Source organism: Eleutherodactylus coqui, chromosome 11 (genome assembly GCF_035609145.1).
Source record: "Eleutherodactylus coqui strain aEleCoq1 chromosome 11, aEleCoq1.hap1, whole genome shotgun sequence".
NCBI lineage: Eukaryota > Metazoa > Chordata > Amphibia > Anura > Eleutherodactylidae > Eleutherodactylus > Eleutherodactylus coqui.
Genome location: NC_089847.1, coordinates 43649506 through 43675027, shown reverse-complemented (window position 1 = coordinate 43675027; position 25522 = coordinate 43649506). Strand labels below are relative to the sequence as shown.

Here is a 25522-nt window from a genome sequence, read left to right as displayed (position 1 = left end):
GGGCAGAAACCTGCCTTTCTAAGTTATGGTTCGTACTATGCGGGTGGTGGGCACCTTTTGAACTTTCCGCAATGAGGCCTCTGGGTGGTTTTCTCTTCATATCTTCTCAAAATTCTACAGAGTGTACCCCACTGCTTCTTGTGATGCCGTTCTGTCACAGAATCATGACCTGGGAACTGCTTTGGGATATCCCAAGGTCTTTGCTGTATCCCCCAATGACACCACGGACAAGAGAAAAAAAAAATTTGCTACTCCCTGTAAAATCTTTCTCGTCTCAGTCATTGGGGGACAGAGCATACAAACTGATTTAGCTTAATGGCTGCAAAAGGAACTAACTTTTACTTAGTGTCTGCCTCCTCGGGGCAGCCGCTACACCCAATGTCTTTGCTGTATTCCCCAATGAATGAGACGAGAAAGATTTTACTGTAAGTAACAAAATCTGTAATACGGATGAGTGTCTCAGCCTGACGGTGAGTACTTACCCAAGCTTTGAGCATCACAAGAATCTATAGCCTTAACACAATTATACATAATACATTTTTTAATATACAAAGCTGCCAACTGTGTCCAAAGGTAAACAACGTTTATATTGAAGTATAACTACATTTTCAAAACTTCCCCCTATCAGCGTAACTTGGAAGAAGTTCTGATTGGTGAAGGTCCGGGTGCTGAGACCCCTACCACTCACTAAAACAAATAGGCAGAAGTGCTATCCCCGTTCAGCTGTCATTGTGTTTGGGTGCCATAGATGTTCTGTAGAGCTCAGAACAGTGACCGAAACGGCCAAACGGGCTCAGCGCTCAGATAAACACTTCTGCTGATGTTGGCTTTAGTGATCGTGATGGGGGTGAAGGTCTCTCAACTGGGCCTCACCGATCCAAACGTCTGACACATCACTAACACAAGGTAAAGTTTTTTTAAGTTTAGTTAACGTTTTAATAACTGAAATGCAAACAAACACTCAACTTGATAAAGTGTAATTTGACCTATATGATATTTTAATCCATGGCTGGATAAAACTGAATGACGGATGCCACAATCAAAACAATGACATTAAGGCAATTAAATTACATAGTAATTAGTCATACAGGGGCACATGAGGAATCTGCATGAGAACCATAAATAAATACAAAAAGTTACTTCCAGGGGTTACAAAAACTATTAAAATACAATATCCTACATTAACGTTCCACAGATGATGGAACACAACATGGTGTAGTCTACCACTACAGACATGAGGACAGCAGGTTAGAAATAACTTTCTTGTGCTGGAAATATCCTGTATATCATGTATTTATCTTCCTTCTTGTCGGAGTTCTAGAGGCCATTTGTTAAGATCTGTCCCTTTAAAAAATAAAAAAACTCTCCTGTCCAATAAAGCTTCAAACACGGCCCCTTAAATAAAAGATTCTTCAGTCTTGCTTAAATTAAATTAGCAAAGTCACATTCAGATATTAGAACAAGTTCCCTATCTTGTCTCGGTTACTTTGCTAAATAAGAGGTATAGTCTTGGGTGAACGGGGCGGCTAGGCGTGGGGAACTTTATTCTGCTGCCTATTCATTACATAGTGATTAATGAGCTATATGTAATCTGCAAAAGGAAGGACAGGAGGACTAAATTGCTTCGATCTTGTCAGGACACACAGCTGCTGCTGCAAGATTGCATGCGCTTTACACCTGCTTGGTACCACACCTCCGGTGCACGGTCCTGGGCTTTAAACCACGCCATACACTTATATTGGTGTGGATTTAGAGCCCAGAAGCATCGGTATGGTCATTAAAGTATGTACTGTTTTGTGGCTACAGCTCCTACTGTCAGCTGTGTCTCCATGGACTACAAACATATCCAGTATCGTCTGATCTTGCCGCCATTCTTCCTCTCACCTGTCAACCTCCTAATGTAGACGCAGTAAATTAGAAAGGGAGCAATAGAATGCAATAGGACTGCTGGAGTCACATAGGCCTGTAAAGATCTCCATGTGACCTGGAGCCACAAAACAGTACATTTTTAAGACTGTCAAGATGCTTTATTTTAGATGCATTGGAACACCCAGTAAAGGGAAGGCCCTGCTTTATAACCACTGCTACATCATGCAACATCGTTGAGAATTGAAGACTGATTCCTAATAATGCTGGGGCCAAATCCCTTCAGTGCCATGAAGACAGTCATGTCCACTGCAGTATCAACTTCCCACTCTACTATTAAAATACTATTGTGATATCTCAGACAATCGGCCGTGAGAGAAAATCTGGAGTCAAGTCATATTCCTAGAAGAACACGGGGCAGCATGGTAAAATCAGATGTGGACACTTTCCTGTGTGGGATTCCTGTCAGGCAGGTGATTGCTCAATATTGGGTGCAACATTTATAACCTCATGCAGGAGATGCACATGTAAGCAATAAGAGGCTTCTGCTGATGTTCTCCAAGGCCTTAGACATGAGAAGTGCGCCTGTGACTATGTGCAGTCTGTGTACAGCTATCGGCACACGGACCAAAAGAGCTCATCTCCCAGTCATAGGTTTAGGAAATTAAAGGGGTTGTCCCGCACCGAAACGGGTTTTTTTTTTTTTTTTTCAACCCCCCCCCCCCCCCCCCCCCCCCGTTCGGCGCGAGACAACCCCGATGCAGGGACTTAAAAAAAAAACAGCACAGCGCTTACCTGAATCCCCGCGCTCCGGTGACTTCTATACTTACCGGTGAAGATGGCCGCCGGGATCTTCTTCCTCCGTGGACCGCAGCTCTTCTGTGCGGTCCATTGCCGATTCCAGCCTCCTGATTGGCTGGAATCGGCCCGTGACGGGGCGGAGCTACACGGAGCCGGCACCCTGCACGAGAGGCTCCATTGAAGAAAGCAGAAGACCCGGACTGCGCAAGCGCGGCTAATTTGGCCATCGGAGGCCGAAAATTAGTCGGCACCATGGAGACGAGGACGCCAGCAACGGAGCAGGTAAGTATAAAACTTTTTATAACTTCTGTATGGCTCATAATTAATGCACAATGTACATTACAAAGTGCATTAATATGGCCATACAGAAGTGTATAGACCCACTTGCTGCCTCGGGACAACCCCTTTAAGTATCTGACTGCTGGGGTTCTGAAAGTCCCCAAATAAATGGCACAGTGTTCATCATTTAATTTCAATGCTCCTTCCAGAGACAGATGAGCGCCTTCCTCTGGAACAACACTAGGAAGCAGATATTAGGTGTGCATGTGGTTTTTTTTTTAAGGGGTTCTGTCATTGAGGGGAAAAAAAAAATTCTATATTTACCTATTCCTCTGCAGGCAGTCTCCTTACCCAATCTACACTTTACCAATCTTCTCCTGGCTTCTCCAGTGCCTCAAGTCACGTTGCCTCCAGCCGGCCGCATCCTCTTCTTCCTGTGATGAAGCATACATTGCCGGCATACTGCTTCCTGCAGGGCAGGGTATCCAGTCACTAATGACCTAGCATTCACTGCCTAGCAGGAAATACTGAATGCTTGCCAGCACCACTGCACATGCGCAAAGTCTCGCCGCTAGTGTTTCATGTACTACATGAAACACTACAGGCGAGATATCGCGCATGAGCGCTAAGGCAGGCTGATGATGTTTCAGTAGTCCTTGCTAGGCAGTGAACGCTGCGTCACTTGTAGTGTTCACTGCCCTGCAGGAAGTGAACTGCAGCTAATGGATGCGCCAAAATAAGAGGAGGATCCGGTCAGCTTGCTGCGAGATGACCCGGGGACCTGGCGGAGTCGGGAGAAGTTCGTCGAGTAGAAGATTCAGTAAGAAGACTGCCTGGCGAGGAATACGTAAGTGTTTTTTTTTTTACTAATGACAAAAACCCCTTAAGCCTCAAGCACTGTCTCTAGCCAGCAGATGATGCCATTGTATAATGGCTCAAAGAGAAAGTCCCCTAGGAAACCCTGAATCCAAAATTGGAATGCAAAGGGTTAAGGCAAAAAAAAGGGCATGTGCATACACCTACTCAAGTGAATGTGTCCTATTTCCTTCTAATTTTTCAAACCAATTTTTTTTGTCAAAATAATCGGACTGAAACAATAGGCCATGTACATACCTCTACATAGACTATGTGCGGCAGAAGTGTGCACTGATGATCACCGTTCCATTCATTCAAACACCTTCATGCACCCCATTTTCATGGTCAGTGGGTGTCTCAGCAGATGGACCCCCTTTCAACAGGATGTTATTTCGGTAAGGAAAATCCATTTATGTGACATATTTTAGATTCTGTCAGGTGATAACTTGGATGTCTGGGAGTTTTTATAGACAATCAATAAAATCAATGGGTGCGAGACACAAATGTCTTAAATGGTACCTCCATTTTGCTGGCATTCTTCACTATTGCCAGAAGCTTAAAGCTACTGTTAGACTGGCAGATCAAGCTACACAGTTACTCAGGCACCTCATTATGCCCAAATCCTCTCTCGCATAAGAAGTAATAATGCATAAGGGTAAGTTCACACAGCAGATTGTTTCATCATGGATTGAGCAGCACATTCACATGTCTAAAGTGCCCCATGCCCTTTTATTAATCTGTGCCATAGTCTATGTGGCATGAATTTCTTTTGCACATGTGGAATAAACCAGTAACTTCACTTCTTGACATGGCATCCACGATGGGAATTGCAAATGTGGATTTAACCATTGAAAAAAGGATAGATCCATGAACTGCTTTGCAGGTATACATGTGCATAACCATGGAAGAAATCTGCAGCTGAGCCAGTTTTTGAAGTGGAATTCGCCCATGTGAACATACCCTAAAGGGGTTCTGGTGGTCTACAGGTCCTCACCAAACCTTTATTTGGCAAATATAAATTTGGGAGCTTCAGGCAATGTTATCTTCTGCTGTATACTTGAGCCAAGCCATAACCCCAGGTCACCTTTGGTAGACCACATAATGTATGGCCTCATACCATTCAAGGAGTCACAGCAGTACATAACAGTATATAGTAAGAGAAACCAAGTAATCTTGTAGATATGATACCTTTTAATGGCTAACAAAAATACACAATGTTACATCAACCTTTCGGGTTCTTATCGACCCTTAATCAGGCTAATGAAACTAGTTTGATGGCACACAAATATAACATACAGATGGGGAAGGGAGGGGGGGGGGGGGGGGGGACACCCCTCTTGATCTAAATAAATGTTCACACACAGAAATTTGAGACTTAAAATAACACAAGACAATCTGAGCAAAGAGATAAATACTAAATCAGTCCACTGAGCTGAGGAATGTGACAGATTTATGATATCTGTTATCTCTACTGCACATAGAAGATGATGGAAACACTACCTCTGATTAGATAGCAAAAATCTTACAATCAATTTCTGATTTTTTATGAAAAACAAACAATTGGGAAGGGGACACCCCTCTTGACCTCCTTCAGATCTTTCATATTCTCCACTTATACAAGAATCCCAGGCTGAGGTTCATTCCATTCTTGAGTGTATCAAACAGGGCCATAAATTTATATTTCCAAATTCTGCTGTGGCGCTGTGATTTGAAGTTACCCTTCAGTATGATAACGCTCATCTGCTCTATGCTAGTGACATGTTTGTGGTCACATCCATATTTGTGTGCCATCCAAACTAGTTTCATCAACCTGATGAAGGGTCGATAAGAATCCAAAAGCTTGCTGTAACATCATGTATTTTTGTTAGCCATTAAAAGCTATCATATCTACAAGATTACTTGGTTTCTCTTACTGAGAACAATCACGCTTTCCTCTACTAGCTAACACGATACCAAACCTTTTTAACAGTATATACACACCTGTATACACCTACAGCCCACAGTTCGTCTGATTAATATAACCAGACCCTGTTCAACATTTTTCCTGGCGGCTTGGACAATAGGGGTAAAAGAATTCAGCAGTTGGCACAATCAGTTTACGAATTCTCATTTGTTTCTTGCTTCATGGCAGTGAATGGTAAGTAATGGCTTCAGTACTACACATCCCTTTTGTAGTTACCTTGTATATGTACTCAGCCTGCATGTTTTTGATTATACTTTTTTTTCCTTAAGTTTAAGATGCAAAAGACTAACCATGACTAAAGCTTTTAGAGAGCCTCACCCTGTCAACATATCAATTCTTGAATACATTGCTCATTGTGGACATAACTGCCTTGTTCTCTATGGCTGCAATGCTGGGCCATGCCATGCCCTTCCTTTTGGTCTCACAATGTAGTATCAACTTTCACTTTGGTGATCAGTCATCTATGTATAAAATTTGGAGTACACAGAGGTACAATATGGACGTAGAGCGCAGGCTATGGGCGCCATATTATGGACCCATAAGGCGTCTGTGTGTATGAAGCTGTACAAGAAGAGTCTACTACACTACCAGACTTAATAGATAAAACCAGTGAAGATTAATAAAACCCTGCCACTAAGTCTCGTACAGACATCCTCTCAGCCTTGTTCTTTTGTCTTATGGTCAAGTAATACATTGGTACTCAAGCTATATGTAATACATAATATACCTCTGCAGAACTACACAACAACCCTGCTTTCCAATAGCAACAGAGCTGGACCTACTTTCCAGGTATTCTTAAGTCTAGAAGATTCCCTTTTATTGTTGACTTCACCATATTTTTCTTACCCGGCTTTTTACCGTCTCACAACGGAAGACTCAGATTTGCCAAGCAAGGCACATTGGCATTTGTTATAGCGGTTCGGACCCTTTTATAATTACCTTTCCTGTGTCCAAGAAGAAGCAATAACAATCCTGTACAAATAACCCAACAGAGAATTCCTAAAATACAAGCCTCTGCAAAGTAATCACTTTGAGGTATAAACCACCCTTTCATCTGGCATTCCCAACCTCCACTGTTGGGCAAGAAATACTGTATATGTAGCAAACTTTAGCAAATATTCTCCAGGCAAAGTCTTCATATAAAATAAGGCAGCATGTAAAACTTTTCTCTGTACTTTTTAAATACGCAAAAAATAAAAAAGGCAAAAAAGTCAGTTCATGCCAATGCTCTGGGATTTGGCCATGTCTGTACAAACAAAGTATGTCCTGAGTTCGCCCTTCCCTTTAACGTTGATCAGTCCTCGGCACTCGCAGGAATAACCCAATCCTTCCAAAATATGGCATGTCTCTTCTGTCACCTGGTAAGAAAGAACAAAGAAACACCACTAGAGATTTACTCAGTTTATGATGGGCTCCCTTTAGGCCTTAGTCAGGCCAGCAATTTTTTTTGCGCGCCTATGTGTGCAAAAAAATGCACTCCACGTTTGTGCAAAATGCTCGTGAAGGGGTGCATTTGCACTTGCATATCCTTTCTTTTGCAGGTGTGAGTATTTTGCGCTTCTAAAAAACGGACATGTGAACACTTCATAGGAAACCAATGGTTCTAATAGATGCCATCTTTTTCCCTGCGCAAAAAACATGCTCATCTGACCAAGGCCTTACTCCTCTCCTGAAGTCATGGCGGGATCTGTGGTTTCTGCTCGTCACCCCACAAGCTGAAGTGAGACCTGCAAGTTCTGTATATACAGCTCTCATTTAAATGTCTATCTCTAGTTAGATTGCGGTTAGAGCTATGATCCTCGTCTTAGTTTATGGTGCTTATAGTTGATGGCAAGATTCCTTTCAAATAGATTATGGTGTATTTAGTTTAGGTGTTGGGGAGTCCAGGGGGTTGTGTCTCATTCACCTGGTAACCCGTTCCTGCGGTGTGCCTTGGCAAAGTCAGTGCGCACATCTAGCTTGGCTCTTTTCAGAGAGCTGTGTGAGTGCATGTGCACAGACTTCTGCAAAGAGTCAAGCTGGTTGTGCGTGTGCAGAATTTGCCGGGAGATATCACAGGACGTGGGGCCAGGTGAGTGTAAGACGCAGCTCCCTGGACTCTCCATCATCTAAACTAAAAGCACCATAATTTATGGCGCTTATAGTTGATGACAGGTTGTGTTTTTTTTTTTTAGTCCGATCCTTCATTTGACTTCGTTTAATTAAACCTAATTTTCTCGTTACAAGTGACTAACTACAACAGCTAAGAATATATTTTATGTCATGCATTTTACCGTGATTTCCTGCTCCTGAGCTGCCAGTAACCACTTGTGGTGCAAAACAATCCAAGTTGTGCTCCGTGGTGTTGCTATATCTATATCACAAGGACAATAGGTTTTCCAGACCACAGCGATTCCAAACCAGGGCGCCATGAGGAACAAAAACAAATTCTATTTCCATCTAGCAGAGGCACTGCATGCTAGAAGTACCAACCCTGATCCTGCCCGCCAGTGATGAGCGGGGGAGCGTGGCCATTACTCACTCAATGAGTACAGTTACTCTTAGTGGAGACCACCTAATAGGCATGAGAAGTTTAAATAGGCCATGAAATGCTCCTGTAGGAAATTGGGTTCACAAATAGGAGATGTTACAATGCGGATTTTGCAGCAAATCCACAGTGAGAATGTTCCAGCATGTCTGCATTTAGCCTAAATAGTTCAGAGTTCCCTCACAGTAACATCTTTCACAAGAGTTCCCCAGTGTGAAACCGGTTTAAAACCCCTCCACACAAGAGCGCTCGCTGAAGCCATCGCTGTGCATATCCAGGGCTCAACTCTGGTCATCGCTTATCTTGGGGTTTCACTTCCTATGTGCAAGTGACTACTGCTCCACATCCTCAAACTCCTTCTCCCAAAGAAACCCGTTAAAGGCAAATAAATCAAAATCATTTTTCTATGCACGCTGCAGGATAAGCCCAAGGATACATCTATTGGAAAGGTTTACAATTAATTTAGTTAATCATTTATGAGGAACTTTAAATATTTATTGTCCTATTCAAAACTTTGATCAGTTTATACCCAGGATTGCGACGGTAACAAAAGGGGATCTTCTACGTCTAGAAGAAAGCAGGACCAACATAGAAGGGGGTTCTTTACTGTAAGAGCAGTGAGACTGTGGAACTCTCTGCCTGAAGACGAGGAGGTGATGGCAAAATCCATAGAGGAGTTTAAGAGGGGACTAGATGTCTTTCTAGAACGCTATGATATTACAGGATATAGACATTAGGCGACCAGTGGGTTGTTGATCCAGGGATTACTCTGGCTGCCATTATGGAGTCAGGAAAGAATTTTTTTCCTCCATAGGAGCCAATTGCCTTGCTGGGGTTTTTTTTGCCTTCCTCTGGACCAACAAGGGGGTTAAAACATGTTTAACTAAATGGACATTGTCTTCATTCCACCTAACATACTATGTTACTATGTACTCATACTGTGATAATTACTTCAGTGATTTTTATTGTTTTCAGCATTTCTGCCCCAAACAGCAGAAGGGTAAATACATTACCTGGATTTTTCCAAGTTCTCCCGTGCTCTCCATCCTACTGGCCACATTCACAGTATTCCCCCAAATGTCATATTGGGGTTTTCTAGCTCCAATCACACCAGCAATAACAGGTCCATGGTTTATCCCTAAAAGATTATAGAATCCATTATTGTTGTCAGGGCCATCGCATGTTAAGCAAAGGCTAATTTATCAATGCAGCTTCAAAGGGAGTACCAAAGCAGAAACATGGCCAACCAATGAAAAATGTTCTTCCCCATCTTTTACTGTCCACACAGCCTTAAAGAATGTGTGAAGGATCCTGGCAATATCCACCATTGCATTTTTTTTTTAATTTTATTGTCCTAGTGTATCTAAAATGAAAAAAAAATGCAGCAAATTTTGATCAAAAACGTCTGATCCCGATTTATTTTTCCCCCACAGTTTCTATGCGTCCCCATGTTAACAGCTAAGCCCCAATGTCCACGCTGGGCACTCAGAACTCAAGCCACCCATAGAGAAGCATGGGCGCCCGCAAATGAATTAGAGCATGCGGATTTGTTTTGCGGACCTTTTGGTGCAGAAAACAAATCGCAGCAGGCTCCATTTCAGTTAATGGAAGCCGTCCGATCCGCGGCCTGCCCGAAGCTGACACTGCGGATGGCTCACCGATCCCGCGGAAAAGCAGGGGATTTTTTTTTTTCTTTAAATCTGTACTGCGCATGCCCGACAGTGAGCCGTGCGGACCATCCGCAGTGCAGAAATCCCGGAGGTCTGTGCAGACGCCGCCGCCTGCCCACACAGATATGCAGGGTCCTCTGCCGTGGGCAGGTTCAGATTCCGCTGTGGGCTCCCCCACGCAGAATCCGCCCCACCCGTTGACATGAGGCCTAAACTGTCTGGGGCCAAAACTCTACTCGATGTGTATTCTACTTCTCGCTGACCTACCAAATGTATAGAAGGGACAGAGGAGGGGGAGTATGACTGCAGAATCAGACTATTCAAACTTTTGTGGCCTGTTCCTATTGTTCTGTTTCTACAGCGCTAATGCAAAGCTATGTATCTCAGTAGTATGATCAAGACCTATTGAAAAGTTGGTTCTATACTAACTATTGAGAAACCCTCAGCAGGAGATGGTAAATGAGCCATTTGCATATCATCCTCTATCTGATGTGTACCATTTCCATAGTTGTTGAGATCACACGAACTTGTCCAGGTGTGGGAAATAAATGAACATTGGTATAGCTTCAACTTTATTGACACATCCAAGTGCACATTATAACCATAAAGGCTTCAGTAGACTTATTTAAAATAGCCCTCCAGTTGCAAAACAAAATTCTGTCTCAAGACCAAATTGACCGTTTCCAGCTCCCATCTTCAGCTGTCCAAGATGGCGGACGCAATCTTTAGACTACCAAATCCCCACAGTGCATTGGTAGTGTTTTAGGTTACTAATGCACTATACCTGCTCTGTAATTGGCCAGAGCTACTCACAGGATCAGCACTGGGCAATCAGAGAGCAGTGTACAATGTGCATTAAGTAGTAAGAAAATTGCTTTGGCCATCTGGCACGGCCGAAAACAGGAGACTGGAACCGTTAGATCGGAGGGACGGTAAAAAAGAGCAGTGGTAAGTAATATACTCCCCCTCCTGTCTTGGGATAGAATTCTGTCCCAAAACTTGAATGTCACTTTAAGTCCTGTTATTTCAGTCAATATATACTTTGTATTCAGCAACTCACCTACACGCAGGCGAAAGTTATTAAAGGAATGTCTATTAATTCCATCCAGCTTTTGCATGAGCGCTATGGCATATTCAACAGTGATTCCTATTTGTGCATTTTGTTTTTCCTGGTCCTATAAGAAACGTAAGAATTACATACCAAACAGGAATAGGATATAGGCGAGCTGGTTCAAAAGTACTAACTACACGCAGATTACACGATTACTCAGTATGCATGTTATACACAGAACCATATGTAATAATCTCCCTCTTGTGGCATCTACAGGCAGTCAGCATGTTCTGTTTTACATCTATGGCTATGCACGGGATCTGGAGATCTGTATCAGTAAAACAGGGATCCAGCCATTATTGAGAAATAACACATTTTTTAACCTAAGTACAATAAAAAGCCACCTTCGGATTGATGTCTTTAAGAACCATTCAATGGACAGTGGAAATCTTGCCACATGTAAATTATTTCCCACCCGCAGCTCAGAAAGGGGTTCTTCACAGTAAGAGTTGGCAAACTTTGGAATTCCATACCACAAGAATTAGTAATAGTAGACATTTTCTTACGTTTAATAGTATCCAGAAGTATAATGAGAAGAAAACTAGGAAAACGGTCTGACCAGCCTTGTAGGGTGAAGAAGGAACTTCTTTTCCCAGAGTTTGATTCTCACTCTCCTGGATCAAAAAGCTGAGTCCAAGAAAGGTTGAATTTGATGAAAATGTCTTTTCATTGTATCAACCTATTGTGATAGGAATTAGCTGGGGATTGCCTGGGATAGGCAACACAGGGCACATCTTCAATTCAGGCAGCCCGGACACAGATCTTCCAAAATCAATATGAGGTTTATTCTCTTCACTTTAGATGCAGCAATACAGATATCAGACGCTTCAGATATCACCAAAAATCAAACCTAGCCTTTCCAGCTCCAACTATACATAAGCGGCCCTCACTACTGATTGGTGGGCCACCCCCTTCCAGCCCAACCACATAAACACAACACGTCCAGTTAGAATCTCCGTACTCACACAGAGTTCTTCCAACAAGTTAGCAGCTCCCACGTTCCCAGGATCCGCAGATCAGCAGCACCACATAAAACACAATTTTACTAAAATTGTACGTAATGAACACACCTGATTATTTTCTTGTCCCGGGGTCACCGTTAGACCCGTTGCTGCCATGTAAGTACTTCCAATTGTCTTTATTTTCTCCACACCGCTGAATTTTGGTTTCATTAGAAGCTGGGAAAAAAACATTAAACAATTACCAGTTTATGTAACCTTAGAGATGAACATTTCTGACAAAAATCGAAGATGAAAAACCCCAAATACCTCATCAAAATCAGCTATAATCTCATTTAGAAGTCGCAGACATTCCAGGCCCTCCTTGTTGACATCACACTCGGTGTAGAAGACCTTAAACTCCGGCACTGAGGCGAACATCACGCAGACACAGTCATACGACTGGTGGTAGAGGTCCTGGTGGTAAAGGATGGTCAACATGAGGGATGGTTGGAAAAAAAAACAAAAAATAGACGTCTATTTCACAGCATTACATAAAATGTTATGTTCTGTCCTCGCTCTTCTCATGGGTTTTATATGGAGCGTGAGGGCTTAAAGGGAATGTATTGCTTAGATTTCCCTTTTAGTGATATAAAACCGGACAATAAATCTGATTTCTTCTTAATTGGTTTTTATTTTCTGTCTATACATATTTTTATTCTATTTTCTGCACATGATTAGGATGGCGGCCATCTTGTCTGTGCAGATAATCCACTCTGCAAGGGAAACTGGTCTGGAGACGGCACACTGACCTCCACGGGAGGGTGTGCTTTGTGAGCTGTGTAGAGATAACTGTACTGCATTTAATATACGAACTAGAGAGCCACACTGTACATAGGGTAGATAATTATACAACTATACTCAACGAAGGAGATTTATTAGTACCAAGTTATGGTAAAGCTATCATTCAGTTGATGAAGGTCTGTCTGACACTGCACTTCATAATGTGACTTTAGAAAAATGGGGGCCATTAAACAGAAAATTGCCAATATCTTTAAGAAAATAGAATCCTATGCAAATGAGTGAAAATAATAACGAGTGAAATAATCCTCCACAGTGCCACATATTGGAATGGTAGCCACCGTAAGAGTCAATATCAGACCTTTAACAGGCCTTGCAATAGGACTAGGGATGCAAGCCAAACCAGAATATTCATATTGGCTAGGTGAGAGCCCATTAACGCGAGCCAGGGAGGTAATGTTTCTCCCTATGCAGAGGCCACTACAAGGGTGTGGGGGGTCTTATATAGGCACTAGAGATGAGCGAGCATACTCGTCCGAGCTTGATGCTCGTTCGAGTATTAGGGTGCTCGAGATGCTCGTTACTCGAGACGAGCACCACGCGGTACTCGTCTCGATTAAACGAGCACTGACCATTGAATTCAATGGAGTCGGCAATACAGCCGGCTCCATTGAAAGCAATGGGCTGCCGGCGATCGCGGGATGAATTGTCAGGAAGGGCTTAAATATATAAGCCCTTCCCTGCAATTCATCCAGAAATGTGTAAAAATAAAAAAAAAAATATACTCACCTTGTCCCGGCAGAACGATGTTAGCCCATTGAATTCAATGGAGCCGGCAATACAGCCGGCTTCATTGAAAGCAATGGGCTGCCGGCGATCGCGGGATGAATTGTCGGGAAGGGCTTAAATATATAAGCCCTTCCCTGCAATTCATCCAGAAATGTGTAAAAATAAAATATATATATATATATATATATATATATATATATATATATATATATATATATATATATATATATATACATATATATACACACATATATACATTCACCTTGTCCCGGCAGACAGAGTTCAGCGCGGCTGGCCTGCAGTGGGTGTGAAGGGGGTGTGAGTCAGACATGCCCCTGATTGGCTCAGCTGAGCGAATCAGAGGCAGATCTCACTCACACCCATTCATGAATTCATGAATGGGTGAGTGAGTGTTGCCTCTGATTGGCTCAGGGCAGCTCTCAGCTGAATGACAGCAGTTCAGCACCACAGTGCAGGGGGCAGCAGGAGAACACACGGCTGTGCCCCGGCAGCTGAAGGGGGGTGAGTATCTATTTTTTTTTGTTTTTTAAATCACTTTTAATTTATTTCCAGGGAATGGCTTATATGTAAAGTCCTTCCCTGAAAAAGAATTCAGGTGTGCCAGCGGACCATTGTCTTCAATGGAGTCGCTGGCAGCAGCAGCGGCTCCATTGAAGAGAATGCCTGCATTTTTATTCTTTTTTACACTAAAATCTTTCTTTTTCAGGTAAAGGCTTATATTTTTAAGCCCTTCCTGAAAATTCATCCCGCGCTTGCCGGCAGCCCATTGCTTTCAATGGAGCCGGCTGTATTGTCGGCTCCATTGAATTCAATGGGCTAACATCGTTCTTCTCTGCCACAGCTGTAACAGAACGATCGTTATGCTGACAGTGGGGGGGGGGGGGGGGGTCTCACTCTTGCCACTATTGTGGCTTAATAGTGAGACCTCGGAGCCCGAAATGCAGCCCTGCATGTTGCTCCTCGCCTGCCCTATCCATTTCTGTGTTTTTTACATGACTTTGGTGATTTGCTAAGATTTTCACAAATGAAAACCTTAGCGGAGCACCAGTCATATACAAAAATGCTCGAGTCGCCCATTGACTTCAATGGGGTTCATTACTCGAAACGAACTCTCGAGCATCACTGAAAGTTCAACTCGAGTAACGAGCACTCGAGCATTTTGGTGCTCGCTCATCTCTAATAGGCACAGTACATAGACAAATATGACCAAACTGACTGCACCTCTAGCTTCTGATTTACTAGTACATGGCTATTTTTTCACTAAAGTCACTTCATTATTGAGCATCCTATAATAGTTAAATAGTCTTTACCTCATTCATTTTGTTGTCGACGACGAAGTATGCAGCCACGTGTGCAGGAAGTACATTTTCTAAAAGAAGTCGATTCAGATTCTCCATCGTTTCGATCTCTTCATCTTCCTTCCGGAATTTCTTCTTCCACAAGCAATCTAGCCTGGAGTAATAGTCAACCTGCAAATAGAGGCAAGACATGAAAGTAGATGTCTGCATGTACACTATTTTGTACTGCGCAGCCTACACTAATACTTGAAATAGATGAAGGAGCGATCCTTGTGTTGAACCCCATGATAAGACAGAAAGGTGTGAGCTAGTAAAGCACTCACTGGGAGCGGTTGTGCCGAGAGTCCTACCAGCTGCAGCCTACGCCGGCCGGACAGGTAGAAGCACCTCTGTCTGGACTCTAGGAAAGGAGGAACAGGAAGATAATCGGTGCTGCTGAGGACACGCAGTGCTGATCATCCTCCTGGTTTTCCTTTCCTACAATACCCATCCATCGTAATACCCAATCTTTAAATGTAAGAGTTTACAAGCCTGTTTTAGAAAAGCAACGATAGCCGTCCATATTCCCTTTAAACCTTAGTAGGTATTGGGCAGGGGAATAATGAGCCTGGTCACTGTCCCATCCAAGGTGGGGATGTGGACAATATAGTAATATAGTATGTAAGGCCGAATGAAGACAATGTCCATCTAGTTCAGCCTGTTTATCCTCCTAAGTTGTTGATCCAGAGGAAGGCAAAAAACCCCAAGAGGCAGGAGCCAATTAGCCCTTTTGGGGGAAAATTCCTTCCCGACTCCCAAATGGTAATCAGACTAATCCCTGGTATATAGTAAGGGTTCTGCACTCAAAACCCTCTTCTTCGAATCAACGTGGTGTGTCATTCATCATTCACAAGTAGAAGCTCTTGCTCTAGTCATGCTCAAGCCTTCCATATGCAATAAAAGGGTTGTGCAACTTAAAAAAAATTAAAACAGCTTGTCAGGGTCTAAAAAATAAAAAAAAAACACTATACTCTCTTCTTCCCGCAGGAAGAAGTGCAGCGGCTCCTGCAACAATCCTGCTCTGTGGTGACGGTAGAAATCAGAGGCAGAAGCTTCATGGCGCCCAGGATGTGAGTGCTGATGCCAGAATGAGCGGGGATGCTGTGGCCTCTGACTGGCTGCAGCTGTCACCTGACTTCCGCTGTCAAAACAAAACAGACCAGGATCGTCTCTGGATCCGCTACGCTGTTTTCCAGGGGGAGAAGAGAAGGGAGTATCATTTCTTTTTGTTATTTTATATCTTTAAAGCGTTTCTCCTTTTAAACTTGTACAACCCCTTCAGCATGGTCAGCTAGTCACTCGAATGGCCACCTGTATAAAAACATTCTGTCCCACAGCAGACGCTACAGGCAAACTGTAGAGCCAGACAAGGTGTCTTCTGCTGATAATAGCAGCTAGGGAGGGTAAGCTTGGAGTTAAAAAGCAGTTGTATCCGTAAGAACAGAGATTTACGGCAAGTCTGCGGGGGCACCACCGAACTAGAACATTATAATCCAACTTACCTGTCTTGCCAGTAAAACTAATGTCAAGTAGAATAGAGAAAGATAAAAGCAGGACATCCTCTGCAGGTCTTTCAAGATCCCCGAGGCACTGAAATTACTGTGTGAAAATAGGAAATGTAAAGTTCGTGGGTCAAAAAGAAAAATACCAAAAAACATACATATACATTGATGCATTAAACTCAATCTGACGAGTCAGGATGTAGACGAGGTCTAGAAGTACTGGTAGAAAAGTTCTGAAGTGGAGTAAAAAAAAAGTCTAAAAATCGTCAGACCCCAGCTGATCAACTATTGATAAGTCATCAGTAGGATTTGCCTGGAAAACTCCTCTAAAGGTGTTTCCAACAATTAAATCTTAAATGTATTTCATTAAATCATGCAAAATATGTTTTTAATTAGAGTTATTTTTTCAATGCTACTGTGTCTATATATTGTTGCTACATACTTGTTGTGATGCCCCCTGCTGTTCTTTCTATTTGCTCTTAGAATATGTATCTAATACATTCAATACTAAGGTGAAGAAGCCCCTTCTAGTCAGCTGAACTTTATCATCAGGCCTGTACAAGAGTAGGGATCCCTGCCGCCCGGAGGATGCGGATGATGGGACTGAGCATCTGCCATCTCCAGCACTGGGCACAACTGGGCGTTCTAAGGGGAAATCAAAGAACAGCAGAGGGCACCACAGCAAGCATGTAACAGCAATCTCTAAGACACAAGAGAATTTTATAAAAGACTATTTAAGTTGGAAAATTATTACATTTTCTGTGATGTTACAGAGTAGATTAATATGTATTAGTGGAATACCCCTTTAAAGGGGTTGTCCAGGAGGGAAGCCCTATCCAGCGGTGTCAGAACCTCTACTTCTGATCCTGTCCCAACAACATGCTCTTCTGTCACCCATCATGTGATCACAGGGGTTCATTATTGTTCGGCTCATTTCCATAATTAATTAACCCTTTGCAATCCAATTTTAGATTCAGTTTCTAGGGAGTTTTCTCTTTGTACCATTCTACAATGGTGCCATCCGCTGGCCAGTGCCAGTACTGCAGTATGTGACATGCCAGAGAGGCCCCCCGACAACAAAGCAGTCGGCAATATACAGTAAGAATACCCTGTCGGACGTCTTCCGACATCAGAGCTGCACAGGCTTCAATCAGAATGTAGGAAGACGTCAGACGGTGGATTGAAAAGGGTTAAGCAAGCCGCCTTCTCTTTCAGGGCCGATGCAGAAACAGGGCTTAGTTACTGAAATGAGCTGAACAGCCAGCCCCCCTGCAATGACATAATGGCCAACACATGGTACATACCACATGACTCGGTGTTGGGACCAGGTTGCAAATGGAGGTCCCCTTACCTGGACAACCCCTTTAAGTTTTAGTAGTATGTAGTAGTTTCCCCAGAAGCCATCATACCTGTTGGTTGGGAAGGCTTGCCTGAACAAGTGTGCGTGAGTATGGAAGATGATCACATTGTACACGATGAAGGCTGCTGATAACAGGAGTACCTTCAGCTCAAAGCTCATGCGCAGGAACACAGAACAGGCGATGAGCCCCAAAATACAGCAGTATATATAATACTGGAGGATAAAGATGCCAAAACACATTACAAGAAGATATCTACTCAGCGATGTATTTTAGGTTATATCTAAGAGTCTACTATATACACAGACATTACTAGGTGAACTCACAGGGATACTGTGGCAAGCCTCAGTGTCTGGGCTCGACCCGTTGCAGGTCCGTAGAGTTTCATCTAGAGGCTGAAAACACAAGACGCGTCAGCGCTATGGACCCATTATAGATATACAATGAGGGGTTACGAATTCCACCTAAATGGCTTACCAGATTAAGAATGGCAATGACCAGCAGAGCTCCGAGGGTCAGCGCAGCTAACAGGACTCGCACCAGTGGTTTAGTCTCAACAGTCTCAGCTATTGAACAGAGGACCCGTGACAGGGGGGAACTCTCTACACAGAAACGCTGCAAATACAGAAAGTGTGACCATCATAGGGGGGACAGAAATCAGCAGATTTATTCATTTCCCTAGAAAATGTTTTCATATATCGACTTACCACCAACTTGTCTGCATAGAAAATTAGTAGAACACAAAGGATGAATAAGAAGACGGCAGCAAATGAAACGCCCAGCTTTACACTCCTGTAGAGAGAACAGGGGCGATATCAGTGTTTACAGGTATTCTCTATTCTAAAACAATGTAAAAAAATGATATTTACATACAGGAAAAAAAAACACTTGTTAATGGGTATTCATTGTAGAATGAGAAGTTGTCCAGATTTCTCATATGTACTATATGGACAAAAGTAAGTAGACTTTCCTCTTAACTATAGAGTTTGGCTGTTTCAGGATGCATATATCTATATTCCACAACACTTCTGCTCGATTCACAACCTGATTGGCTGTTGCCGTTGGCCGATTCACAACCTGATTGGTTGTTGCGGTTGGCCGATTCACAACCTGATTGGCTGTTGCCGTTGGCCGATTCACAACCTGATGGGTTGTTGCGGTTGGCCGATTCACAACCTGATGGGTTGTTGCGGTTGGCCGATTCACAACCTGATTGGTTGTTGCGGTTGGCCGATTCACAACCTGATTGGTTGTTGCGGTTGGCCGATTCACAACCTGATTGGTTGTTGCGGTTGGCCGATTCACAACCTGATTGGTTGTTGCGGTTGGCCGATTCACAACCTGATTGGTTGTTGCAGTTGGCCGATTCACAACCTGATTGGTTGTTGCAGTTGGCCGATTCACAACCTGATTGGTTGTTGCGGTTGGCCGATTCACAACCTGATTGGTTGTTGCGGTTGGCCGATTCACAACCTGATTGGTTGTTGCAGTTGGCCGATTCACAACCTGATTGGTTGTTTAGGTTGAATTGAGCAGAAGTGTTGTGGAATATAAATATATGCATTGTGGATGGGTCATACTGAAGAGCTCAGTAACTGACATCACATTAGTTTATGAATTTTCTGGTCTGTTATCTGTGTCCTGGTCTTCTGTAGTACTTAAATATGTGTTAGATGGGTCCTTCAGCTGGCACTGCCATCAACTGTAATCTGTGGGAAAAGCTGGCACTGCATTTTCCTTCAGTGCCAACACAGAGGAATGTAAGCATGACATTGATGCAGGATGGGACACGTCGATTTCAGTGAACTCTTTGTGACCACTCTCCGTTCTGGAGAAAACAGGAGGATCCTTGAATAGAGGGACTCCTTTATTAGGATTCCCTTATGTGGGTATTTGACAATGGGTTCTATAGCATTCATTTTATACCCAGTCTATTGCCCCATTCTCCACCCTTGCTGTGAGTTTACATATATGACATCTGTAGCACTGCTGGGGCACTTTAAGGGTGGCTTTATATGGAAACATATAATCTAAACAGTAGGTCGAAATATCGCTAAAGCGTACAACTGACTCGAGTGCTTTTACACAAAGCGACTGTTCAGCTGTTTCCAAAGTGAACACAAGTCCACAGCAAATTGTTGGCAATTCATTAGTGCAGGGGTCCCCAACTCCAGTCCTCAGGGACCACCAACAGGTCATGTTTTCAGGATATCCTATAGTAAGAACACCTGTGGCAATGTCTGAGGCATTCACAAGAATTACATCACCTGTGCAATACTGAGGAAATCCTGAAAACATGACCTGTTGGCGGTCCCTGAGGACTGGAGTTGGGGAACACTGCATTAGGGGATGTGAGGTTCTGTGGCAGGCACTTATTTAAAATGTCAACCCCTCCTCACGTAAATACAAGCAAGTGGTCCTTGAGTGAACAAACACTGCGGCTCAAGTGAACACTCGTTGCTGCGGCCACTCGTTCTCAGCTGCAAGAACTGCGGGTTTTTGGTTTGAGCCTATTCATACATGAATCCGCTGTTCACTTACCTCTCCGATTACAGATGAACCCAAAAAATACAATCCTTGCAGGCAAGAACAAGAGGCCGCAGCAGTGAGTGCACATTGGAAGACCAAAACCAACCGGAGACCGTAGCAATGAGTGTTCTTTCAAAGACCAGCAGGGACTGTCCAGTCAGTATCACTCGCACGTATTCATGTGTTTTCAGGAATCAATGAGCAGTAAGTGGGGCAGGCAAAATGTTAAGAAAAAAAAAAAAAAATGGAGGAAGCCAGCAGGAGGCGCACATCGGAAAAACATACACCTCCCTGCAAAGTTGTTTGCTAGCCTTTGAAAGACAACGATTACCTGGTGACAACAGATGACAGTTAAGGCTGTTTTAGACGCAACGATAATCGCTGAAGAGATGTCGCTCAAACGACTTTTGAGTGATCACCGTTGTGCCATTTACAGCGCAAGATGAGCAATCACCTTGCGCTGTCAGCGGAGGCTGCAGAAGACAAGCGGGGTGTACCGCATACAGCTGTTCTCCACTCCGAGCGCCCGACTGTTATACAGCCCGGCACTCGGAGTGGAGGATGTAGAAGACAAGCGGGGTGTCCCTGCTTGTCTTCTGCACGGAGAGCCCTGCTGTTATACAGCTCTGGTCTTCATACTCAACCCGTTATCAGGGAGAGGGATACAGCTGAAACAATAGTATCAGCTGTATCCCGCTGTGAATCCCTGATAAGGCTCATTGTTGTCTTTCAGCAGCTGAAAGACAACGATGAGCAACAGGATAACGAAAACTGCACGATGTGTGTGCAGTTCCACATGATTATCGCTCAAAAGATGGCTTTTGAGTGATAATGGTTGTATCTAAATGGGCCTTTAATCAACCAGCGACTATTTTTAAGGGAGCTTGAAAAAAGGGACTAGTGAAATTCTTGCTGATCACCCAATTGGTTTCCGTATTTACACAAAACAACTGTTGCATACATTCATGCTATTGGACTATTTGGGCAATAGTTGTCCTGTGTAAAGGTACCCTAAGTAAAATGTAGATAGATTTAAATGGGTTATCCAGCTGTGAATACGGCCTATTAGTTACCTCCTCGATTAGACTCTTTAACCCGTTAACGACCGGGCCATAGTGTTTTTACGTCCTGCAGCTGCAAGACGTGTATGGAGGGAGGTAGCGCCGCTATCTCCCTCCATACAGTGCGGGCGTCAGCTGTTTATTACAGCTGACACCCGCGGGCAATAGCCGATCGGCCGATCGCGGCTATTAACCCTTTAAATGCCCCGAACGCTGTTCGGGGATCCCGCACGGCCCCCCCGCGGTGAGATCGGGGGAGCCGTGCAGGTGTCATGGCAGCCGGGGGCCTAATGAATGGCCCCAGGGCTGCCTTAGCAGACTGCCTATCAAGCCATCCAAACAGGGTGGCTTCATAGACTGCCTGTAAAAAAGCAGTATGACGTAATGCTATAGCATTACGTCATACTGCAGGAGCGATCAAAGCATCGCATGTTAAAGTCCCCCAGGGGGACTTCAAAGTAAAGTAAAAAAAAAGATCAATAAAGTTTTTTAAATTGTAAAAAAAAAAAGTTATAAAAGTTTAAATCACCCCCCTTTTGCCATATCTATTTTTAAAAAATCTAAATCATAAAATAAAAATATATATTTGATATCGCCACGTCCGTAAAAGTCCGATCTATCAAAGTAGTGCATTATTTTTTCTGCACGGTGAACGTCGTCCGAAAAAAAAAAAAAAGAACGCCAGAAATGCATTTTTTTAGTTACCCTGTCTCCAAGAAAAAACGCAATAAAAAGTGATCAAAAAGTCGTATGTATTCCAAATTGATACTATCGGAAACTACTTGATACTATCGGAAAAATTTAATATCTTTAAAAAAAAATACTCATACTACAGCAAAAACAATACTATAGAAGTTTGGTATCGTAGTAATCGTACTGACCCATAGAATAAAAATATCAGGTCGTTTTTGTTGCAGTTTGTGCGTTGTAGAAACAGGACGCACCGAAAGATGGTGGAATGTCATTTTTTTTTCCATTTCTCTCCGCTAAGAATTTGTAAAAAGTTTTTCAGTACATTATATGGTACAATAAATAGTGCCATTGAAAAATACAACTCGTCCCGCAAAAAACAAGCCCTCATACAGCGACGTCTATGGATAAATTAAGGAGCTACGATTTTTTAAAAGGGAGTAGGAAAAAACAAAAATGGGAAAAAAGCAAAAAAGCCTGGTCACTAAGGGGTTAAAAGGGTTACCCCAGAATCATGTTTTATCAATCATCCAAAGGATAAGTGATAAATCTGATTGGGGGAACCCCCACAGATCCCAAGAAAGGGGGTTCCCATGTCCCCCTGCCTCCACATTACACCCCCCCCCCCCCCAGCCCTGCAGTGTGGAAGAGCGTGAATATTGCAGCAGTCAAGCATGTGCAGTGCTGCTGTATGCATTTTTAATGGGACTTACAGAAATAGGCGAGCGCCATTTCTGACACTATGCATGTTCGGCTGCTGATCCATTTAAGCTTTTCCTCATTGCAGGAGGGGAATAAGAGGAGGAAGGGGCCCAGTCCCCGTTTCTCAGGATCAGAGGGGGTTTTAGCAGTGAGATTGAACTCCGTCTTCCCGATCAAAGTTTTAGTAAACCATGATTCTGGGAATACTCCTTTAAGACAGCCGTTTCTGCTCGGGTGAATTCTGTGCAACTGTGTAATTAAGGCGGCCCATTGATCATGTGTTAGCCAGACTAGGGGTGATCTGCCAATTGCTGGGACACCTTTAATTTGTTCCAACCCCTTTAACTATAAAGAAAACCAGCAGTAAGGATACTGCATGGACTTACCTCGGCATAACCAATATCTGAACTAAGAATATACAGAGGAACACCGCGCCGGCGCACAAGAAGTAATTCCGCATCTTTGGGATTCTGATGCTGCGATACTATAAATAAAGCAAACGTTAACATGGAAACATTAAGTTTTCTAACTTCAAATAAAACAATGTGTCTATAGTAAAATTAAGAACATAAGACACATTCAGACCAATCAGACACCAGAGACCCTGCTTGTTACAGCATACGTGAAAAGGCCTATTGAGGGCATGACCATGGGTGCGCATCACTGCACCAACCAAGTGTCCCCTTACCATTCTTCTGTGTGTAGGGGCAACATTTGAATTTCAGATTGATTGAGAAGGTTCAGTGACTTCTATTAATGTGACTCTGTTGGCATTTCTGATTGCCCAAGAGAACCTAATCTGCTTAATGAGGACTTGTCATTCCTCCTAGAGTTCTGTTTGAGTATAGAATTGTATTCACCAAGAAATACCCATTTCCTAAGATCTGCAGCTGGTGCCATTCCTCTGTTATTCCCATTATTCATTTATGAATAAATTGATAACTGGACATAACTAGTTGGGGTACTAGTCGGCGACTATCTCTGTTAACGCTATGCACTTTGAATGAAGCAGCAGCGTACATGCTCAACTGCTGCTTCATTTAAACAGGGAATACAGGCCACCCATTTTTATGATTTGTGGGGGTCCCAAGTGATAAGTATCAGTTCTGGGAACACCCCATTTATGCTATATTCACATGGGCAATTTTAGCATGCTAGTTCTGTCCAATTCCAAGATGGAAAAATAACCCATTCATTTGAATAGGTTAAAGGGGTTGTCCAGTTGCAAACTATTGATCGCCTATTTTCTACTTGGGACCCTCACTGATCTGCTTGCCGGGTCACGGTACTCCGCAGAAAACAGACAGCTCCATTCCCACTGCAGTGGTCAAGCTTGGTATTACAGGCCTAGTTCCAACTGACGTGAATGGGTGTCATACCAAGCCCAACCACATGAGTGGGAAAGGAGCTGTCTGCTTTCTGCAGAAATCTGGTTGTCTGCAGTTACAGCCAGCATGATCAGAGAGAAGGCAGAAGCCATTTATAATTGCCTCCACTTCATCAATCACTAAACATGCACTACTGAATGAATGCATTGTATACAAGACAGTAAACAGTCATGCCTCTTCCTGCATTGTTCCCTGCAAGATCAGCTTTGATTGTCAAAAATTATCAAAAAGATGATGTCACTATGTAACTAAAGGCCCATTTAGGCGGGATGAATGTCAGGCAAACGATGCCCGACACTAGTCCCCGCACATACTCGCCGACGTGCTGCTGCACAGGAGCTAGTATCGCTGGCTCACAGCAGGGAGGCTGGAGATTTCTCTCCTCGCGCTACCCCCGCCCCTCTCCATTGACTTAACATAGCGGCCGTTCAGTACTGAGCGGCTGCCATTTACATTGAGCCATGAGCTGATCGCTTAGTGTAAATCGCAGCCGTTTAGTACTGAACGGCCGCTATGTTAGGTTAATGGAGAGGGGCTGGGGTAGCGAGAGGAGAGAAGTCTCCTCCAGCCTCCCTGCCCCCTGCTGGCCACTCTGTGAGCGAGCCAGTGCTTCTAGCTCCCGTGCAGGAGCACGGGAGTGAGGATATACAGGGACAAGTGTCGGGCATCGTTTGCCTGACAGTCGTCTTGTCTAAATGGACCCTTGGGGTTTTATGGCACAGCAGAAAACTGGAGCGCAAACATAAACAACGTGTAAGATGGTTTTACCTGCAATGTACCAGCAATATATCACCTAAACCACCTTAGGGCCAGGGAGATTTGTCACTCTTATTTTCTCATTTCATCTTTGCCTTCCAAAAGCCATAACTTTTTTATTTTTCCAGTGACCTAGCTACATGAGGGCTTGTTTTTTGTACGACAAATTGTTTTTTCTACTTGTACCACTTTATGTTCGATATTAAAAAAAAAAAAAAAAAAAGCAATTGTGCCATTTTTAGTGGGTTTCGTTTTCATAGCATTCACAGTGCAGTAAAAAGGACATATGAACTCTGTTCTATGGGTCAGTAAAATTACGGTGATATCTAAATTTATATAGTTTTTTATGTTTAAAATTTTTAAAAAGTAAATAACATTTTTTCTACAACAAAAATTGCTTTCTTTTGCCATTTTCTGAGACTCGTAACTTTTTTTTTCACTTTCCCTTTCAAGGTGAGCTGTAGCTTTTATTATTACCTTTTTGGGAAACATGCATCTTTTTAATCACTTTACACTCAAATTTTTTGGGAGCCAGGATACCAAAAAAAAAAAAAGTTGTTGAATTTTGTCTTTTTTAT

At 43.2% G+C, this 25522-nt stretch overlaps 1 protein-coding gene across 5 annotated transcripts in view; it reads right to left on the bottom strand.

Moving 5' to 3' along the window:
- Positions 1–5119: 5119 nt before the first annotated feature.
- ADCY7 (adenylate cyclase 7) overlaps positions 5120–25522 on the bottom strand; it is a 144363-nt gene continuing 123960 nt past the window's right edge. For all 5 annotated transcript variants that reach the window (XM_066583949.1, XM_066583951.1, XM_066583950.1 and 2 more), the window contains 12 exons: positions 23187–23284; positions 18526–18610; positions 18296–18433; positions 18145–18213; positions 17870–18033; positions 16461–16557; positions 14932–15090; positions 12341–12487; positions 12143–12250; positions 11022–11136; positions 9305–9429; positions 5120–7122 (listed from right to left, as the gene is read on the bottom strand). In XM_066583949.1, coding sequence (XP_066440046.1) covers positions 6976–7122; positions 9305–9429; positions 11022–11136; positions 12143–12250; positions 12341–12487; positions 14932–15090; positions 16461–16557; positions 17870–18033; positions 18145–18213; positions 18296–18433; positions 18526–18610; positions 23187–23284 — 1452 coding nt within the window. In that variant the 3' untranslated portion in view covers positions 5120–6975. The remainder of the gene's footprint in view (positions 7123–9304; positions 9430–11021; positions 11137–12142; positions 12251–12340; positions 12488–14931; positions 15091–16460; positions 16558–17869; positions 18034–18144; positions 18214–18295; positions 18434–18525; positions 18611–23186; positions 23285–25522) is intronic.